The 20965-nt window shown below is 52.7% G+C and overlaps 1 protein-coding gene across 1 annotated transcript in view; it reads right to left on the bottom strand.

Annotated features, from left to right (window-relative positions):
- Positions 1-2414: 2414 nt before the first annotated feature.
- The window catches only part of tcnbb (transcobalamin beta b), a 19416-nt gene continuing 865 nt past the window's right edge, over positions 2415-20965 (bottom strand). Inside the window, exons 2-6 of the mRNA XM_070891219.1 lie at positions 16229-16349; positions 12425-12611; positions 7606-7777; positions 3649-3767; positions 2415-2476 (exon numbers count right to left, since the gene is read on the bottom strand). Of these exons, the coding sequence (XP_070747320.1) occupies positions 2415-2476; positions 3649-3767; positions 7606-7777; positions 12425-12458 (387 nt within the window). The 5' untranslated portion in view covers positions 12459-12611; positions 16229-16349. The remainder of the gene's footprint in view (positions 2477-3648; positions 3768-7605; positions 7778-12424; positions 12612-16228; positions 16350-20965) is intronic.

Below are 20965 nucleotides of genomic sequence, written 5' to 3'. Positions count from 1 at the left end.
TTACAGTGAGTGGTATGGGAAATATGAGTTACTTTGAGGCGTGTGGGTTATATCAAAGTTACAGTGAGCAGTGTGGGCTATATTAGAGTGTCAAATGAGGGGGGTCGGGTATATCAGTGGTACAGTGAGGGGTGTGGTGTATATCAGAGTGTTAGTGAGGTGTGTGGGGTATATCAGTGTCAAGTGAATGGGTGGGGTATATCAGTGTGTTACAGTGAGGGTGTGGTAGATCAGGGAGTGTTAGTGATGGTTGTGATGTATATCTAGGGTCTTAAGAGAAGTAGCGGCAGGGATAGTGGATGCATTGGTTGTAATTTACCAAAATTCCCTGGATTCTGGAGAGGTCCCAGCAGATTGGAAAACTGCAAATGTAACGCCCCTATTTAAAAAAGGAGGCAGACAAAAAGCAAGAAATTACAGACCAGTTAGCCTAATATCTGTGGTTGGAGTCCATTATTAAAGAAGCAGTAGCAGGACATTTGGAAAAGCAAAATTCGGTCAGGCAGAGTCGGCATGGATTTATGAAGGGGAAGTCATGTTTGACAAATTTGCTGGAATTCTTTGAGGATGTAATGAACAGGATGGATAAAGGGCAACCAGTGGAAGTGGTGTATTTGGACTTCCAGAAGGCATTTGAAAAGGTGCCACATAAAACGTTATTGCACAAGATGGAAGTTCACAGGGTTGGGGGTAATATATTTGCATGGATAGAGGATTGGCTAACGAACAGAAATCAGAGAGTCGGGATAAATGGTTCATTCTCGGGTTGGCAATCAGTAACCAGTGGGGTGCCACAGGGATCAGTGCTGGGACCTCAACTATTTACAAACTATATTAATGACTTGGAAGAAGGGACTGAGTGTAACGTAGCCAAGTTTGTTGACGATACAAAGATGGGAGGAAAAGCAATGTGTGAGGAGGACACACAAAATCTGCAAAAGGACATAGACAGGCTAAGTGAGTGGGCAAAAATTTGGCAGATGGAGTACAATGTTGGAACGTGTGAGGTCATGCACTTTGGCAGAAAACAATCAAAGAGCAAGTTATCATTTAAATGGAGAAAGATTGCAAAGTGCCTCAGTAAAAGTGGGACCTGGGTGTACTTGTGCATGAAACACAAAAGGTTAGTTTGCAAGTTCAGCAAGTGATCAGGAAGGTCAATGGAATCTTGGCCTTTATTGCAAAGGAGATGGAGTATAAAAGCAGGGAAGTCTTGCTACAGTTGTACAGGGTATTGGTGAGGCCACACCTGGAATACTGCGTGCAATTTTGGTTTCCATATTTACAAAAGGATATACTTGCTTTGGAGGCAGTTCAGAGAAGGTTCACAAGGTTGATTCCAGTTGACTTATGAAGAAAGGTTGAGTAGGTTGGGCCTCTACTCATTGGAATTCAGAAGAATGAGAGGTGATCTTATCGAAACATTTAAGATTAGGAGGGGGCTTGACAAGGTGGATGCAGAGAGGATGTTTACACTGATAGGGGAGACTGGAACTAGAGGGCAAAATTTTAGAATAAGGGGCTGCCCATTTAAAACGGAGATGAGGATAAATTTCTTCTGAGGGTTGTGGATCTGTGGAATTCACTGCCTCAGAGAGCTGTGGAAGCTGGGATATTGAATAAATTTAAGACAGAAAGACAGTTTCTTAAACAATAAAGGGTTATGCAGAGAGGGCAGGGAAGTGGACCCGAGTCCATGATCGGATCAGCCATGATCGTATTAACTGGCGGAGCAAGCTCAAGGGGCCGTATGGCCTACTCCTGCTCCTATCTCTTATATCAGAGTGCTAGTGAAAGGTGTGGTGTATGTCAGACTGTTACAGTGAGCGGTGTGGGATATATCACTTTTTTAAAGTCAAGCATGTGGGGTATATCAGAGAGTCACAGTGAGGGGTGTGGGGTATATCAGAATGTTACACTGAGGCGTGTCCGATATATCAGTGTGTTATAGTGACGGATGTAACATATATCAGAGCGTTACAGTGAGGGCTGTGCTGTATATCTCACTGTTACAATGCGGGGCGCGTCTGGTATATCAGTGTTAGAGATGGGGCGCGGAGTATATCAGAGAGTTGCAGTGAGGGCTGTGGGTTACATTAGAGTGTTAAGTGATGGGGCATGGGATAGATCAGAGTGTTGCAGTGAGGGGCGTGTTGTATATCAGAGTGTTTCAGTGAGAGGTTTGTGGGGTATATCGATGTGTTTGAGCTACTACTTGTATCGCTGTTACCCACTCACATCCAGCCCTACACTCCCACTATCTGAGTCACTGTTGCCCACTCACATCCAGCCCTACACTCCCACTATCTGAGTCACTGTAACCCACTCACATCCAGCCCTACACTCCTATCTGAGCCACTACTTGCTTTCCCCACCCTCTTCCACCAACCCCACCCCCCACCGAAAAACATGAATCAATACATAGTGAACTTGGCCACGACGTGTTCACCATCGGAAGGCTGGTACTCTGCAACACCTGGTCAGAAACAAGGAAGAAAGATTTTTTAATTCCCTCGTGTCGAAGGTAGAATTGGAGAGACAACTAAAGGGTGAGTTTTCCAATATTTCCTACCACTTTGGTGGGAAAAATGGAAATGGAGAATATTTTCTCAATGGCCAGACACAAGTAAATGTTGGTATCCAGCTGGATTTGGGTGTCCTTGTACACTTATCACAGCAAGTTAATAGCAGGTACAGCAAGCAATTCGGAAGGCAAATGGTATGCTGACCTTTATTGCAAGGGTTTTGGAGTATGAGAGTAAAGATGTCTTACTCCAATTAAATCGGGCCCCAGTGAGACCACACCTGGAGTATTGTGTACAGTTTTGGTCTCCTTCCCTCAGGAAAGATAGACTTGCCAAAGAGGGGGTGCAACGAAAGTTCACCAGACTGATTCCTGGGATGGGGGAATTGTCCTATGAGCGGAGATTGAGTAGACTTGACCTATATTGCCGAGAGTAGAGTGGCCTATATTCTCTAGAGTTTAGAGGGATGAAAGGTGAACTCATTGTAACACAAAATTCTTAGAGGGTCGAAGCTGGGACAATGTTTCTCCTGGGCTGCGGAGTCTAGAACTAGGGGTCACAGTCTCAGAATAAGGGGTCGGCCATTTAGGATTGAGAGGAGAAATTTCTTCACTCAGAGGGTAATGAATCTTTCGAATTCTCTACCCCAGAGAGCTGTGGAAATTTAGTCGTCGAGTATATTCAAAGCTGAGATTGCTGAAATGTTTATATACTAGGGGAATCAAGGCAATTCATATAGATCAAAAATCGACCTGAAAAGGGCTTGGAAAAGACTTGACAAAAAACTGGTATCAGTGACTTGCCGCACTTCTTTACAAACTATTAATTATGCTAATATCAATAGCAGTGATTTATCATGTTGAAAGCTATTAAACTACGACAATCGCTCGTAGCAATGACTGTGGTTAAATTATATCTTTTAACATTCAAAATATTACTGAAATATTAGTGCCTGTACTGAGGGAGCGCTGCACTGTCAGGGTCGGAACTGAGGGAGTGCTGCACTGTCGGGGGGGCAGTGCTGAGGGAGCACCGCACTGTCGGAGAGGCTTTGTAAAGTGCTTTGGGCTGGCCTGAGGGTGAAAGGCGCGGTAGGAATAGGAGTCCTTTCTCTCGATCTTACCCACAGGAATTGGCAATGTCCCATTCAGGAACTGCCAGTAGGTCCTCGCAGTGTTGGAGGCCTCAATGCCAGCGATGCTGGTGATGAAGGGTCCCCAGGAGGTGATGATCTCTGTGAATCTGAGGGAGGACAACACACACACACACACACACACGTGAGGATCGGACAACGAGCTCTTTGCCGCGAAGACCGATATCGCCACCTCGTGCAGCAGACCAAGGGAACACAGCCTGCTCGCCTGACTGGGGGCTCCCGAACTCTGACTGACCAACTGTCCATGATCAGGGCATCCGTCGAACGAAAGAGTGAGTGAGTGCGTGCGTGAGTCTGTCTCTCTCAGACTGTGATTATCTCTGTGATTTTACTCTTATATTCTCCACGTGATGTTGAGTATGAGATTCCATAGAGTACGAGTGTGAATTTCCGTTGAATGCAAGTGGGTTCCCATTTGGGGGATGGGTTCCAGGTTTTGGGGGTGGGGGTGGGGGGGGGGGGGGGAGAAGAGGGCGGAGGAGAGGAGAACAGGTTCCCGTTTTGTGGGGGGGGGGGGGGAAATGGGTGCCTGTGAAAGGAGGGGGGGTGGAGGGGGAAGAATGGGTGCCTGAGAGAGGTTGGGGGTGGGGGGGGCGAGAAATGGGTGCCTGTGGGGGCAGGTAGAAAAGGGGTTCCTGTGGGGGGGTAGAAAAGCGTTCCTTTGCGGGGGGGGGGGGGGGATTGGGTTCCTGTGCGGGTGAGGGGAGTGAATGGAGTCCTGTGGGGGGGGGGGGGGGGGGAGGAAGGGGATGGGATGGGTTCCTGTTTTGGGGGGGGGGGGGGGGCAGGGAATGAGTTCCTGTTTGAGGGGGGAGGAATGAGTTCCCGTTTGTAGGCGGGGGAATTGCTTCTTGTTTGGGGGGTGGGAGGGGAGGGAATGGGATGGGTTCCCGTCAGGGAGGGGGGCTGGGAGGAGGGGGAGAGAAATGAATTCCCGTCGGTGGGTGGGGGAATGGATTCCCGTCGGGGGGTGGGGGGGGGGAGGGAGTTCCCGTCGGGGGGTGGGGGGGGGGAGGGAGGGGGTGGAGGAGAGGAATGGCTTCCCAACGGGGCCGGGGGGATTGGGGGAGGGGGGGGGGGATGGTGGAAATGGGTTCCTGATTGAGTCGGCGTGGGGATGGGATGGGTACCTGTTTTGGGGGGGGAGGGGGGGGGGGGGGGGAGGTGATGGATTCCCGCTTGGGAGGTGGGGGGGGGGGGGTGCGGAGGAAAGGGTTCCCATTTAGGTGGGGGTGAGGAGGGGGGGGCGTTGGGTGATGGGTTCCCGTTGGGAAGGAGGATGGGTTCCCATTGGGGGGCGGAGGGAGGGAAATGGTTTTCCGAGATGTCCTGCGATTGTGACAGGCACTATATGAATGGCAATTCTTCCTTTTAAGCAAAGTATTAGAGGCAGTGCTAATAAATCCCCCTCTCCCTCCAATTCTGTGGTGAGGAGTCACAGGAACAGAGGATGAGGAGGAGGCCATTCAGCCCCTCGAGCCTGTTCCGCCATTCAATGAGATCGTGGCTTCTCTGCAACCTACCTTTATTTGGCCCATATCCCTTAATACCTTTGGTTCATAAAAATCTATCATAGGATTACAAAGGATAGGATTACATAGGATATATGGCACAGAAGTAGGCTATTCGACCCAACCAGTCCATACCAGCGTTTATGCTCCACTCAAGCCTCCTCCCGTCTTTCCTCGTGTAGCTCTATCCGCATAACCCTCTATTCCCTTCTCCCTCATATGCTTGTCCAGCCTCCCCTTAAATGCATCTATGCTATTCACCTCAACCACTCCCTGTGGTAGCGGGTTCCACAATCCCACCACTCTCTGGGCGAAGAAGTTTCTTTTGAATTCCCTGCCAGATTTCTTGTTGACTACCTTATAGTGATGGCCTCTAGTTATGCTCATCCCCACAAGTGAAAACATTCACTAACAGCATTTTCAGAATTTTAAAGATCTCTATTAAGTCACCTCTCGGCCTATTTTCAAGAGCAAAGAGACCCAGCCTGTTCATCCTTTCCTGATACGTATACCCTTGCTTTTCTGGTAACATCCTTGTAAATCTTCTCTGCACCCTCTCCTGTATCTCTATATCCTTTTTTATAATATGGCGATATCAATCTCGGATTTAAATTGAACAATTGATTGAGCAACAATGGCCGTTTGCGGAAGAGAATTCCTGCCTTTTACCACACTTTGTGTGTAGAAGCATTTCTTAATTTCATTCCTGAAAGGTCTGGCTCTAATATTTAGATTCTGTCCCCTAGACCTAGAGTGAGATACTGCCCTCTTCCTGAAAAGGGGCGTACCTGCCCTTTTTTAAGTTTCTCTCTGCCCCAGTCCATGGGGTTGAGATACCAGAGAAAGTCAACACTTTGCTTTTTTTCCCCCCCGTAGTGCGGTGTTCCGGTCGAGTGCGGGGCAGAAGTGCCCTCGCAGCGGGTTTGCCGTCCCGATCAGTCACCAGCGCCGCGATGACACGTCACAACGTCTCTCCCCTTCAGTTAAAGGGGCAGGCCGCTGCGAGCTCTGCGATTATTTTAGTTCGGTCCATTGAGTCACCAAGAGAGGATTCCAGGCTGCCTGCTGGCGGCTCGGCCCGGCCAAACCCAGGGGGGGGAGGGCATAATTGTCGGCCAGATCTGGCAGTCGGCTAACAAGAAAAAAAAAACATGGCGGCTGCGGCAGTGCGCCCTCCCCTTTAAGGGCGGCTGTGCAGCCGTTTTACACAGAGTGCGCTGACAGCAAGAGCGGTCGGGGGCACCGGCCGGTGGCGAGGCCTCTCCCACGCGGCAATTTCGGGAGGGAGGGGTCCCCGCCGGGCGGAAAGGGATCAGCACGTGCACGTCGTGGCAGGAAAACGGATGGAGCGGTCCGGGACACTGCTCCGCTCCTGAGGTAGGGACATTTCTAAAATGGCGGCCCCTCCAGCGAGCCAGTGGCCATTCCGCGCCGCCCCGTATCCGCCGCCTTCCGGTGACCAGGAGCCTTATCAGGAGCGGCAATTTCGGCCCCCTAGACTCTCCAACCAGCAGAAGTAGCTTCTCTCCATCTACCAGATCTATTCCCCTTAATATCTCAAAAACTTTGATCAAATCACCCCTGAACCTTTTAAATTCTGGAGAATACAACCCTAGTTTGTGTAATCTCTCCTCGTAACTTGGAGTCCGGGTATCATTCTGGTAAACCTTCACTGCACTCCCTCCAAGGCCAATATATCCTTCCTAAGGTGTGGTGCCCAGAACTGCGCTCGGTGCTCCAGCTGTGGTCTATCCAGGGCTTTGTACAGCTGCAGCATAACTTCTGCCCCCTTGTAGAAGAGGGTAGAAGCTATTGGCTTCTGGTTAAGCAACGTCTCGATTTCAAAATTCTCAGCCTCATTTTCAAATCGTTTCATGGCCTCGCCCCTCCCTATCTCTGTAATCTCCTCCAGCTGCAGCATAACTTCTACCCTCTTGTGTTCTAGTCACGGGAACACAAGTCTCCACGTCCTTATTCAAACTGAGTTTTCTGCCGGTATACTCATTGGCATTGAGAAGAATGAGAGATGATCTTATTGAATTGTATAAGATTCTGAGGGGGCTTGACAGGATAGACGCAGAGACGATGCTTCCCCTCGTGGGGGAATCTGGTAGTTTCAGAATAAGGGGTCGCACATTTATCAGGGAGATGAGTAATTTCTTCTCTGAGGGTCATGAATCTTTGGAATTCTCTGCTCTGGACAGCTGTGGAGGCTGGGTCATTTGAATGTATTTAAGGTGGAGATAGACAGATATTTGAACGATATGGGAGTGAAGGGTTATGGGGAGCGGGCGGGGACGTGGAGTTGAGGCCAGGATCAGATCAGCCATGATCTTATTGAATGCCGGAGAGCAGGCTCAAGGGGCCAAGTGGCTGACGCCTGCTCCTATTTCTTATGTTCTTAGCTACTCACTTAAAGTATTCTGGCTGCTTCTCCTGTGCACGCCTCATGGCTGGCAGCAATGTGGTTCCTCCAGAGTAATTGAGTGGGTGAAGTACTGGGAGCCCGGCAGCGTGTCGCTTAGTGTAGTCCACAGTGATCTCTCCGGGATCGGCCGTGGGCAGGACTGGCACCAGGCGGTTGTCTAAACAAGAGAGGGCGCAACAGATATGTCGGCGTGTCATTGGGGCATAGAAACATGGAAAATAGATGCAGGAAAGGCCATTCGGCCCTTCAAGCCTGCACCCCCATTCAATATGATCATGGCTGATCATTCACTTCAGTACCCATTTCCTGCTTTCTCTCCATACCCCTTGAACCCTTTACCCGTAAGGGCAATATCTAACTCCCTCTTGAATATATCCAACAAACTGGCATCAACAACTCTCTGCGGTAGGGAATTCCACAGGTTAACAACTCTGAGTGAAGAAGTTTCTCCTCATCTCAGTCCTAAATGGCCGACCCCTTAGCCTTCTCGTGCAGCATGAACAGCTACAGTCTAAAGGGTAGGTTTCCTGCTCCTGTTCTCTGGAACATGCACAGCAGTAATCCAGACAACGCCAGTTCAGATCCTGTCACAGGTAATAGAAGGAGGCCCATTCAGCCCTCGAGCCAACTCCGCCATTCAATCAGATCCCCTCATGGGCTCCGGGGCAGGTAATGTCACGGATTTAAAAACCTCACCCTCGTGGTCAAATCCCTCCATTGGCCTCACCCCTGCCTATCTGTGACCTCCGCCAGCCCCTACACCCCTCCCTATCTCTGTAACCTCCTCCAAACTTACACCTCTCCCTAGCTCTGTAACCTCCTCCAGTCCTACACCACTCCATATCTCTGTAACCTCCTACAGGACCGGAACCAATGTCCTAGGGAGAGTGATTGTTAGTTTAACTCTTCCCCAACAGCACTAACATGGCAGGGGTATGGGAACCTATGCAGGGAGACAGAAGGAATTAAAATGGAGGCAGAAGCAAAAGATAGAAAGGAGAATAGTAAACGTGGAGGGCAGAGAAACCCAAAGCAAAAAACAAAAAGGGCCACATTACAGCAAAGGGGCAAATTGTGTTAAAAAGACAAACCTGAAGGCTCTGTGCCTCAATGTGAGGAGTATTTGGAATAAGGTGGACAAATTAACTGCGCAGATAGCAGTTAACGGATATGATGTAATTGGCATCACGGAGACATGGCTCCAGGGTGACCAAGGCTGGGAACTCAACATCCAGGGATATTCAACATTTAGGAAGGATAGACTGAGAGGAAAAGGAGGCGGGGTGGTTCTGCTGGTTAAAGAGAAAATTAACGCAATAGTAAGGAGGGACATTAGCCTGGAAGATGTGGAATCGGAATGGGTGGAGCTGCAGAATACCAAAGGGCAGAAGACGCTAGTGGGAGTTGTGTACAGGCCACCAAACAGTAGTAGTGAGGTTGGGGACAGCATCAAACAAGAAATAAGGGATGTGTGAATAAAGGTACAGCAGTTATCATGGGCGACTATAATCTACATGTTGATTGGGCTAACCAAACTGGTAGCAATGCGGTGGAGGAGGATTTCCTACTGTGTATTAGGGATGGTTTTCGAGACCAATGTGTCGAGGAACCAACTGGAGAGCTGGCCAATAGACTGGGTGATGTGTAATGAGAAGGGACTAATTAGCAATCTTGTTGTGCAAGGCCCCTTGGGGGAAGAGTGACCATAATATGGTAGAATTCTTTATTAAGATGGACAGTGACACAGTTAATTCGGAAACTAGGGTCCTGAACTTAAGGAAAGGTAACTTCGACAGTATGAGGCGTGAATTGACAAGAATAAACTGGCAAAGGATACTTAAAGGGTTGATGGTGGATAAGCAATAACTAACATTTAAAGATCACATGGATGAACTTCAGCAATTGTACATCCCTGTCTGGAGTAAAAATAAAATGGGGAAGGAGGCTCAACTGTGGCTAACAAGGGAAATTAAGGATAGTGTTAAAACCAAGGAAGAGACATATCAATTGGCTAGAAAAAGCAACAAACCTGAGGACTGGGAGAAATTTAGAATTCAACTGAGGAAGACTAAGGGTTTAATTATGAGGGGGAAAATAGAGTATGAGAAGAAGCTTGCAGGGAACATAAAAACTGACTGCAAAAGCTTCTATAAATATGTGAAGAGAAAAAGATTAGTGAAGACAAACGTAGGTCCCTTGCAGTTGGATTCAGGTGAATTTATAATGGAGAATAAAGAAATGGCAGACCAATTCAACAAATACTTCGGTTCTGTCTTCACGAAGGAAGACACAAATAACGTTCCGAATATACTTGGGGACAGTGGGTCTAGTGAGGAGGAGGAACTGAAGGATATCCTTATTAGGTGGGAAATTGTGTTAGGGAAATTGATGGGATTGAAGGCCTATAAATCCCTGGGGCCTGATAGTCTGCATCCCAGAGTACTGAAGGAAGTGCCCCTAGAAATAGTGGATGCATTGGTGATCATTTTCCAACAGTCTATCAACTCTGGATCAGTTCCTATGGACTGGAGGGTAGCTAATGTAACACCACTTTTTAAAAAAGGGAGAGAAAACGGGTAATTATAGACCGGTTAGCCTGACATCAGTAGTGGGGGAAATGTTGGAATTAATCATTAAGGATGAAATAGCAGCGCATTTTGAAAGCAGTGACAGGATCGGTCCAAGTCAGCATGGATTTATGAATCCATGCTTGACGAAGTTTCTAGAATATTTTGAGGATGTAACTAGTAGAATGGACAAGGGAGAACCAGTGGATGTGGTGTATTTGGACTTTCAAAAGGCTTTTGATAAGGTCCCGCACAAGAGATTGGTGTTCAAAATCAAAGCACATGCTATTGGGGGTAAGGTACTGATGTGGATAGAGAACTGGTTGGCAGACAGGAAGCAGAGAGTCGGGACAAATGGGCCTTTTAAGAATGGCAGGCAGTGACAAGTGGAGTGCCGCAGGGCTCAGTGCTGGGACTCCAGCTCTTTACAATATACATTATTGATTTAGATGAAGGAATTGAGTGTAATATCTCCAAGTTTGCAGATGACACTAAACTGTGTGGCGGTGTGAGCTGTGAGGAGGACGCCAAGAGGCTGCAGGGTGACTTGGACAGGTTAAATGAGTGGGAAAATGCATGGCAGATGCAGTATAATGTGGATAAATGTGAGGTTATCCATTTTGGGGGCAAAAACACGAAGGCAGAATATTATCTGAATGGCGGAAGATTAGGAAAAGAGAAGGTGCAATGAGACCTGGGTGTCATGGTTCATCAGTCATTGAAAGTTGGCATGCAGGTACAGCAGGCGGTGAAGGAGGCAAATGGTATGTTGACCTTCAAAGCTTGGGGATTTGAGTATAGGAGCAGGGAGATCTTACTGCAGTTGCACAGGCCTTGGTGAGGTCTCACCTGGAATATTGTGTTCAGTTTTGGTCTCCTAATCTGAGGAAGGACATTTTTGCTATTGAGGGAGTGCAGCAAAGGTTCACCAGGCTGATTTCAGGGATGGCTGGACTGACATATGAGGAGGAATCTGGTTCAACTGGGCCTTTATTCACTGCAGTTTATAAGGATGAGAGGGGATCTCACAGAAACTTATAAGATTCTGATGGGACTGGACAGGTTAGATGCGGGAAGAATGTTCCCGATGTTGGGGAAGTCCAGAACCAGGGGACATAGTCTTCGGACAAGGGGTAGGCCATTTAGGACTGAGATGAGGAGAAACTTTTTCACTCAGAGTTGTTAACCTGTGAAATTCCCTGCCGCAGAGAGTTGTTGATGCTAGATCATTGGATATATTCAAGAGGGAGTTAGATATGGCCTTTACGGCTAAAGAGATCAAGGGGTATGGAGAGAAAGCAGGAACGAGGTACTGAGGGAATGATCAGCCATGATCTTATTGAATGGCGGTGCAGGCTCGAAGGGCTGAATGGCCTACTCCTGCACCTATTTTCTATGTTTCTAATCCTCTCGATCTCAGTAACCTCCTCCAGCCCCTACACCCCTCCCTAGCTCTATAACATCCTCCAGTCCAACACCTCTCCATATCTCTAACCTCCTACAACTCTCCCTCAGTACTGCCCCCCAATAGTGCAGTGCTCCCTCCTCAGACAGTGCAGCACTCCCTCAATACTGCCCACTCCGACAGCGCTCCCTCAGTACTGCTCCTCCGACAGTACAGCGCTCCCTCAGTACTGCCCCCCAATAGTGCAGTGCTCCCTCAGTACTGCCTCCTCCGACAGTGCCATGCTCCCCCAGTACTGCCCCTCCGACAGTGCCGCGCTCCCTCAGTACTGCCCCTCCGACACAGTGCAGTGCTCCCTCGGTACTACCCCCTCCAACAGTGCAGTGCTCCCTCAGTACTGCCCCTCGGGCAGTGCAGCTCTCGCAGTATTGCTCCTCCGACAGTGCGGCACTCTCTCAGTACTGTCCCTCCGACAGTACTGCCCCTCCGACAGTGCAGCGCTCCCTCAGTACTGCCCCTCCGACAATGCAGCGCTCCCTCAGTACTGCCCCTCCGACATTGCGGTGCTCTCTCAGTACTGCCCCTCCGACAGTGTGGTGCTCCCTTAGTACTGCCCCTCCGACAGTGCGGTGCTCCCTCAGTACTGCCCCTCCGACAGTGCGGCGCTCTCTCAATACTGGCACCGGGGAGTATCAGTCTGGGATTATGCAGCTCGAGTCCCTGTGGCAGGGGCTCGAACCCATGACCTTCTGACTCGGGGGCGACTGAGACACCGGCATACTAAAATCGGAAGCTTATGATGACCTTTCCAATTGTTAATCAGACAACTTACTTACGCCCTTGGAGCACGTCACCTGGTCAACCATCCAGGTATGTCTTTCCAACAAAGGCGGCAGGATTTGCGAGGCCGATTCAGGGTTCTGGAAAGCTCCTTGTTTGACTTGCGCCAGGACCTCCTGCAGAGGCTTTGTACAGTCCCACACGGCAGAGAGAATGTGTTGGTCATTGTCAGAGAAAGCCTGAGATAAGAAGGAAAAAAAGGAAGAATTGGATTCATTTAGAGCCTTTCATGACCACCGGATGTCTCAAATGCTTCAAAGCCAATGAAGTATTTTTGGAGTGTAGTCACTGTTGTAATGTAGGAAACATGGCAGCCAACTTGAGCACAGCAAGCTCCCACAAACAGCAAGGTGATAATGACCAGATAATCTCTGTTTTTGTTATGTTGATTGAGGGATAAATATTGGCCGGGACACCGGGGATAACTCCCCTGCTCTTCTTTGAAATTGTGCCATGGGATTTTTTACATCCACCCGAGAGGGCCGAAAGACGGCATCTCTGATAATGCAGCACTACCTCAGTGCAGCGTTCCCTCAGCACTGCACTGGAGTGTCAGCCTAGATTTTGTGCACAAGTTCCTGGAGTGGGGCTTTGAACCCACAATCTTCTGACTCAGAGGCGGTGGTGCTACCCACTGAGCCACAGCTGACGGAGCTGAGAAGGTATGGGGAGTAGGGTCCACACATGTTAGATCAGCTCTTGGCCAACCTCCTTCAAGAACAACTTGCATTTATATAGCGCCTTTAATTTAGCAAAATGTCCCAAGGCACTTCGCAGGAGTGTACAACAAACAACATTTGACACCGAGACACATGAGGAGATATTAGGGCAGGAAAGAGGTAGGTTTTAAAGAGCTTCTTGAAGGAAAAAAAGAGAAGCAGAGAGATATAGGCAGGGAGTTACAGAGCTTAGGGCCCAGGCAACATAAGGAACAGCCACCGATGGTGGAACGATTAAAATCAGAAATGCACAAGAGCCCAGAATTGGAGGAGCGTAGAGAGATCGGAGGGTAGTAGGGCTGGAGGATGTTAGAGATAGGGAGGGTTGCAGGGATAGGAGGAGGTTACAGAGATAGGGAGGGTTGTAGGGCAGGAGAAGATTACAGAGTTAGGGAGGGGTGTAGGGCTGGAGGAGATTACAGAGATAGGGAGGGTTGTAGGGCAGGAGGAGATTAGAGATAGGGAGGGTGTAAGGGCTGGAGGAGGTTACAGAGATAGGGAGGATTGTAGGGGCTGGAGGAGGTTACAGAGATAGGGAGGATTGTAGGGGCTGGAGGAGGTTACAGAGATAGGGAGGATTACACAAGAACATAAGAAATTGGAGCAGGAGTAGGCCATACAGCCCCTCGAGCCTGTTCCGCCATTTAATATCATGGACTCAGGTCCACTTCCCTGCCCGCTCCCCATAACCCTGTATTCCCTTGTCATTTAAGAAACTGTCTATTTCTGTCTTAAATTTATTCAATGTCCCAGCTTCCACAGCTCTCTGAGGCAGCGAATTCCACAGATTTACAATCCTCAGAAAATAAATTTCTCCTCATCTCAATTTCAAATGGGCGGCCCCTTATTCTAAGATTATGCTCTCTAGTTCTAGTCTCCCCTATCAGTAAAACATCCTCTCTGCATCCACCTTGTCAAGCCCCCTCATAATCTTATACTGAAAGTTATTATTGAATCTGCTTCCACCACCCTTTCAGGCAGCACATTCCAGACTACAACAACTGTAACGTAGCCAAGTTTGCTGACGATACAAAGATGGGAGGAAAAGCAATGTGTGAGGAGGACACAAAAATCTGCAAAAGACATAGACAGGCTAAGTGAGTGGGCAAATATTTTGCAGATGCAGTATAATGTTGGAAAGTGTGAGGTCATGCACTTTGGCAGAAAAAATCAAAGCAAGTTATTATTTAAATGGAGAAAGATTGCAAAGTGCTGCAGTACAGCGGGACCTGAGGGTACTTGTGCATAAAACACAAAAGGATAGTATGCAGGTACAGCAAGTGATCAGGAAGGCCAATGGAATCTTGGCCTTTATTGCAAGGGGGATGGAGTATAAAAGCAGAGAAGTCTTGCTACAGCTATACAGGGTATTGGTAAGGCCACACCTGGAATAGTGCGTGCAGTTTTGGTTTCCATATTTACGAAAGGATATACTTGCTTTGGAGGCAATTCAGAGAAGGTTCACTAGGTTGATTCCGGAGATGAGGGTGTTGACTTATGGGGAAAGGTTGAGTAGGTTGGGCCTCTACTCAGTGGAATTCAGAAGAATGAGAGGTAATCTTATCGAAACATATAAGATTATGAGGGGGCTTGACAAGGTGGATGCACAGAGGATGTTTCCACTGATGGAGGAGACTAGAACTAGAGGGCATGATTTTAGAATAAGCGGCCGCCTGGTGACACTGCTGTCTGACAAGCTCGGGCAGGAAATGAAGAGCATCGGTAAGGAGCTGGAGAGAGGAGCGGGCGGAAGGGCAAGGGGGTAGGAACATAGGTCCAGCAGGAGTTCATTTGGCCCCTCTTGTCTGTTCCGCCATTAATAGGAACAGCAGGAGGTCATTTAGACTATACTTGGAGAAAGAGATTTGGGCATTCTGGTGCATACATCCTTAAAGGTACATGAGCAAAGCCGTGCAGCGATAGCTGGAGCAAATACGTTGTTGGGGTGTATCCACAGGACAGTTGGTACATGGCGAGGCGTACTGCTTTGTCCTTATACAAGATCTTAGTCAGGCCGAACTTGGAATACTGTGTCCAGTTTTGGTCTCCTCACATGGTGGGTGATATTGAGGCTCTGAAAAAGGGTGCAGAAGAGGGCCATTAGACTAATTCCAAGTCTAAAGCATCTTCGTTATCAAGATAAGTTAAGAGTTGGGACTCTTTATTTTAGATCAGCATTGCGGACAGCGTTCTCCTTCAGACCTTCGAGAAGCTTCCGCTCAGCGAGGGAGAATGGGTTGCCGGCTAAACGCAGGGCGATTAGCACACTTGGGTTGGGATCCTGGTAATTGGCAGAGTTTTGCAGGATCTGTACGAGTCGCTCCACCTCTGTCCTCTGGTATTCTGGAGTAACTGCAATGGAGAAAGGCCAATTGTAAAATAACAAATTAGATCGCTTCACACGGTAACAGTTGATTGCCCGCTCTGATCCCCATCTCTTCCCCCACAGCCCGGCTAATTCCTTCCCCTCCCAGTATTTATCGAACTCCCCTTTTGAAAGTTACTATTGAATCTGCTTCCACCGCCCTTTAAGGCAGGGCGATCTCCCCTCATCTCCCCCTCTGGTTCTTGTGCCGATTATATTAAACCTGTGTCCTCTGCTTACCGACCCTCCTGCCACTGGAAATAGTTTCTCCTTATTTACTCTATCGAAATCTTCCATCATTTTCAACACGTGTGTTATATTTTCCCTTAACCTTCTCTGCTCTAAGGAGAGCAACACCAGCTTCTCCAGTCTATCCACGTAACTGAAGACCCTCATCCCTCTTTGAAAGTCCAAGTCGTGCGGCCTTTCTCGTCCGTCTCAGTCGAAGCGAGTCTTACCCGCGAGGGAAGGGCCACTTACCACAGCCTTGGAGGCCGTGAGGGGCAGCAGCCAACATCAGCAGGAGGGACCCCAAGATATCCATTGTTGTTCCACGCCTGATTCGACCACAACAGGCTCCTTCTGTGCGAGACAGAGGAGGGAGGCTGTAGGGCGCGAGAGAGGGAGCGCGAGAGAGGGCGCGCGCGAGCGCCAGAGAGCGTGCGAGCGCCAGAGAGAAAGAAAGGTGCCGTTCACTTGCCGTTTTACTCACCCGAGCTTCAGGCAGCAGCTCCAACAGGTGATGCCTCTAAGCCGAGCAGCGGCAGGCAGGATTTGGCCACTACTGTCTCACGGGCGTCTAGCCGTCTGCAACACGTTGCCAGCACCTAGCACTGTTCCAGCGTTTCAAAGAACAGGTGCGGAAAAGAGGAGAAGAACACAAGTCACACCCTCCGTTAACACTTTTCCAGACCCCTCCACGGTCTCCAAATTGAAACTACTTGGCCAACATGCAGTTCTGGATGCGCAGACATATTTGGAGATCTGAAGCCTCTGCCTTCAGTTCCTTCCACAAGCTGCGCTCCCCAGTCACTGACTCCATCCCTCTCCCTAGCATTTGTCTAATGCTGAACAAACTGTTTGCAACCTTGGTGTCATATTTGACCCCGAGATGAGCTTCCGACCACATATCTGCAGCATAACTAAAACCGCCTATTTGTACCTCTGTAACATCGCCCGTCTCTACCCCTGCTTCAGCTCATCTGCTGCTGAAACCCTCATCCATGCCTTTGTTACCTCTAGACTTGACTATTCCAACGCACCCCTGGCTGGCCTCCCACGTTCTACTCTCCATAAACTTGAGGTCATCCAAAACTCGGCAGCCCATGTCCTAACTCGCACCAACTCCCGCTCACCCATCACCCCTGCGCTCGCTGACCAACATTGGCTCCTGGTCCGGCAATGCTTCATTTTAACATTCTCATCCTTGGCCTCGCCCCTTCCTCTCTGTTACCTCCTCCAGTCCTTACAACGCTCGGAGATCTCTGCGCTGCTCCAATTCTGGTCTCTTGAACATCCCTGAATTCAATTGTTCCATCATTGGCAGCCATGTCTTCAGCTGCCTGGGCCCTAACCGCTGTAATTCCCTCCCTAAACCTCTCCACCTCTCTCCTCCTTTAGGACACTCCTTAAAACCTACCTCTTTGCCCAAGCTTTTGGTCACCTGTCCTAGTATCGCCTTGTGGCTCGGTGTCAAATTTCTGTCTGATTTACGCACCTGTGAAGCACCCTGGGACATTTTCCACCGCTAACCATCTTCCCCCGTGTCTCCATCCTCACCTCCGACAAATAAGCGTGAGGAGTTCATGGACTTCTTTGTCTCCAAGGTTGAGACCATCCGTTCGGCCGCCTCTGCCTCTCCCCTTCCTTCCCCTCGCTCACCGCGCCAAGCTTTCTCTGAGGATCCCCCCTGCCCTCGACCGGACCTCACATCCTTCTCCAGTTTCGCTCCGATCTCCCCTCATGACCTCTTCGAGATCATCTCGTCCACGAGACCCACTCCCTGCTCCCTTGATCCTATTCTCACCAAACTGCTGACCACCCTCTCCCTCAAATACCAACCCTCGACCCCTCCATCCTTGCAAACTATCTCCAACCTCCCTTTCCTCTCTAAAGTCCTTGAACGTGTTGTCCCTCCCTCCCTCTCTCTCTGTCTGTCTGTCCCCTTTCCCCTCGAGCTGCTCCCGTCTCACTCCCTTCTCCCCCCTCCGCCCCAACCCCATTCCCTTCCCCCCCCTCTACCCCCACTCCCTTCTCCAACCCCACAACCATCTCCACCACCCAGCCCCACCCTCTGCTCCCCCACCGCACTCTTCCACATCACCTCTCTCTCTCTCCCCTCCCCCCAACCCCTCCATCCCACCCCGCCTCTCTCTCCTCCTAGCCCACCCCCTCCCTCTCCGCCCTCCCCTCCTCCTCCCGCCCGCCCATTTCTCCCCCTCCTTCCCCAGCCACTCCCTCCCACCCCCGAAGCTCCTGCCTCCCTTTACTCCCCCACACGCTCTCTCTCTTTCTCTCTCTCTCTCCCCACCACCCCCCTCTCTACCCCCCCCACACACACCGTCCCCCTCTCCCCTCCACCCCCCCCACACACCATCCCCTTCTCCCCCCCCACACACCGTCCCCCTCGCGCCCCCCCCACACACTGTCCCCCTCTTCCCCCCCACACACTGTCCCCCTCTTCCCCCCCCACACACTGTCCCCCTCTTTCCCCCCCACACACTGTCCCCCTCTTTCCCCCCACACACTGTCCCCCTCTTTCCCCCCCACACACTGTCCCCCTCTTCCCCCCCACACACTGTCCCCCTCTTCCCCCCCACACACTGTCCCCCTCTTCCCCCCCACACACTGTCCCCCTCTTCCCCCCCCGCCCACACACACCCTCCCCCTCTTCCCCCCCCCCACACAAACCGTCCCCTTCTCACCCCCCCCCCACACACCGTCTCCCTCTCACCTCCCCCCCCCCCCAAGCCCGTCCCCCTCTCACCTCCCCCCCAAGCCCCTCCCCCTCCCCCCTTCCCCCCAAAGCCTCTCCCCCCAAGCCCCTCCCTCTCTCCACCCCTAGCCCCTCCCCCTCTCCACCCCTAGCCCCTCCCCCTCTCCACCCCTAGCCCCTCCCCTTCTCTCCCCGCAAGCCCCTCCCCCTCTCCCCCCAAGCCCCTCCCCCTCTCCCCCCAAGCCCCTCCCCCTCTCCCCCCAAGCCCCTCCCCCTCTCCCCCCAAGCCCCTCCCCCTCCCCCCCAAGCCTCCCCCCAAGCCCCTCCCCCCAAGCCCCTCCCCCCCCCAAGCCCCTCCCCCCCAGCCCCTCCTCCTCTCCCCCCCCCAAGCCCCTCCCCCTCTCCCCCCAAGCCACTCCCCCTCTCTCCCCCCAAGCCCCTCCCCCCTCCCCCAAGCCCCTCCCCCTCTCCCCCAAGACCCTCCCCCTCTCCCCCAAGACCCTCCCCCTCTCCCCCAAGACCCTCCCCCTCTCCCCCAAGACCCTCAGCCCCTCCCCCTCTCTCTCCCCCCCAAGCCCCTCCCTCCCTCCCCCACAACCCCTCCCTCTCTCTCCCGACCCGCCCCCCTCCCCCAGCCTCTCCCTCCCCCCCCCAGCACGTCCCTTCCTTCTCCCCCCCAGCATCTCTCTCTCTGCCCCCCTCCCCCCCAGCCCCTCCCTCTCTCTTCCCCCCCCAGCCCCTCCCTCTCTCTTCCCCCTCCCAGCCCCTCCCTCTCTCTTCCCCCCCAGCCCCTCCCTCCCTCCCTCTCTCTTTCCCCGCCCAGCCCCTCCCCCCTCTCTCCCCCCCCCGCCCCTTCCTCCCTCTCCCCCCCCCAGCCACTCTCTCTCCCCCCCACCGCCTCCCAGCCACTCTCTCCCCCCCACCGCCCCCCTCAGCCACTCTCTCTCCCCCCCACCGCCCCCCCCAGCCACTCTCACTCCCATCCACCGCCTCCCCCAGCCACTCTCACTCCCACCCACCGCCTCCCCCAGCCACACTCTCTCCTCCCCCCCAGCCACTCCTGCTCTTCCCCCCCCCACCCACTCCTGCTCTTCCCCCCCCCCCCACCCCCCAAGCCACTCCTGCTCTCTCTTCCCCCCACCCCCAAGCCACTCCTGCTCTCTTCTCCCCCCCCCGCAGCCCCTCCCGCTCTGTCCCCCCCCACGCGCTCTCTACCCCCCTCCCGCTCTCTCTCTCCCCCCCCCCCGCTCCCAACACCTCCCGCTCTCCCCCCGCCCCCAGCCCCTCTCGCTCTCCCCCCCCCCCAGCCCCTCCCCCTCTCCCCCCCCCCCAGCCCCTCCCTCTCTCTCTCTCTCTCTCTCTCTCTCTTTCTTTCTCTCTCTCTCTTCCCCCCCCCCAGCCCCTCCCTCTCTCCCCCCCCCAGCCCCTCCCTCTCTCCCCCCCCAGCCCCTTCCTCCCTCTCCCCCCCAGCCACTCTCTCTCCCCCCCCACCGCCCCCCCAGCCACTCTCTCTTCCCCCAAACGCCCCCCCAGCCACTCTCTCTCCTCCCCAGCCACTCTCTCTCCCCCCCACAGCCCCCCCACGCCACTCTCTCTCCCCCCCACCGCCCCCCAGCCACTCTCTCTTCCCCCAAACGCCCCCCCAGCCACTCTCTCTCCTCCCCAGCCACTCTCTCTCCCCCCACCGCCCCCCCAGCCACTCTCTCTCCCACCCACCGCCCCCCAGCCACTCTCTCTCCTCCCCCCCGCCCCAAGCCACTCCTGCTCTCTTCTCCCCCCCCAGCCCCTCCCGCTCTCTTCCCCCCCCCCCCAGCCCCTCCCGCTCTCCCCCCCCCCCAACACCTCCCGCTCTCCCCCCAGCCCCTCCCACTCTTCCCCCCCCAGCCCCTCTCGCTCTCCCACCCCCCCAAGCTCTACCCACCCCCAGCCCCTCTCGCTCCTCCGTCTCTCTCTCCCCCCAGCCCCTTCCTCTCTCTCCCCCCTCCCCCTTCCTCTCTCTTCCCCCCTCCCCCAGCCCCTTCCTCTCTCTACCCCTCCCCAGCCCCTTCCTCCCTCTTCCCCCCCCCCAGCCCCTTCCTCCCTCTTCCCCCCCCCCCCAGCGCCTTCCTCCCTCTCTCCCCCCCCCAGCCCCTTCCTCCATATCTCCCCCCCCCCCAGCCCCTTCCTCCCGCTCTCTCTTAACCCCCCAGCCCCTTCCTCTCTCTCTTCCCCCCCCCTTGCCCCTTCCTTTCCGCCCCCCCCAGCCCCTTCCTCTCTCCCCCCCCCCCAGCCCATTCCTCTCTCTCTCCCCCCCGCAGCCCCTTCCTCTCCCCCCACCCCCCGCAGCCCCTTCCTCCCTCTCTTCCCCTTCCTCCCTCTCTTTCCCCCCCCAGCCCCTTCCTCCCTCTCTCTCTTACCTCCCCAGCACCTTCCTCCCTCTCTCTCTTCCCCCCAGCCCCTTCCTCTCCCTCTCCCCCCCCTTCCTCTCTCTCTCTCTTCCCCCCCCCTTCCTCTCTCTCTCTCCCCCTCCCCCAC

Source organism: Pristiophorus japonicus, chromosome 9 (genome assembly GCF_044704955.1).
Source record: "Pristiophorus japonicus isolate sPriJap1 chromosome 9, sPriJap1.hap1, whole genome shotgun sequence".
NCBI classification, from domain to species: domain Eukaryota; kingdom Metazoa; phylum Chordata; class Chondrichthyes; family Pristiophoridae; genus Pristiophorus; species Pristiophorus japonicus.
This window is presented reverse-complemented; position numbering and strand designations above follow the sequence as displayed.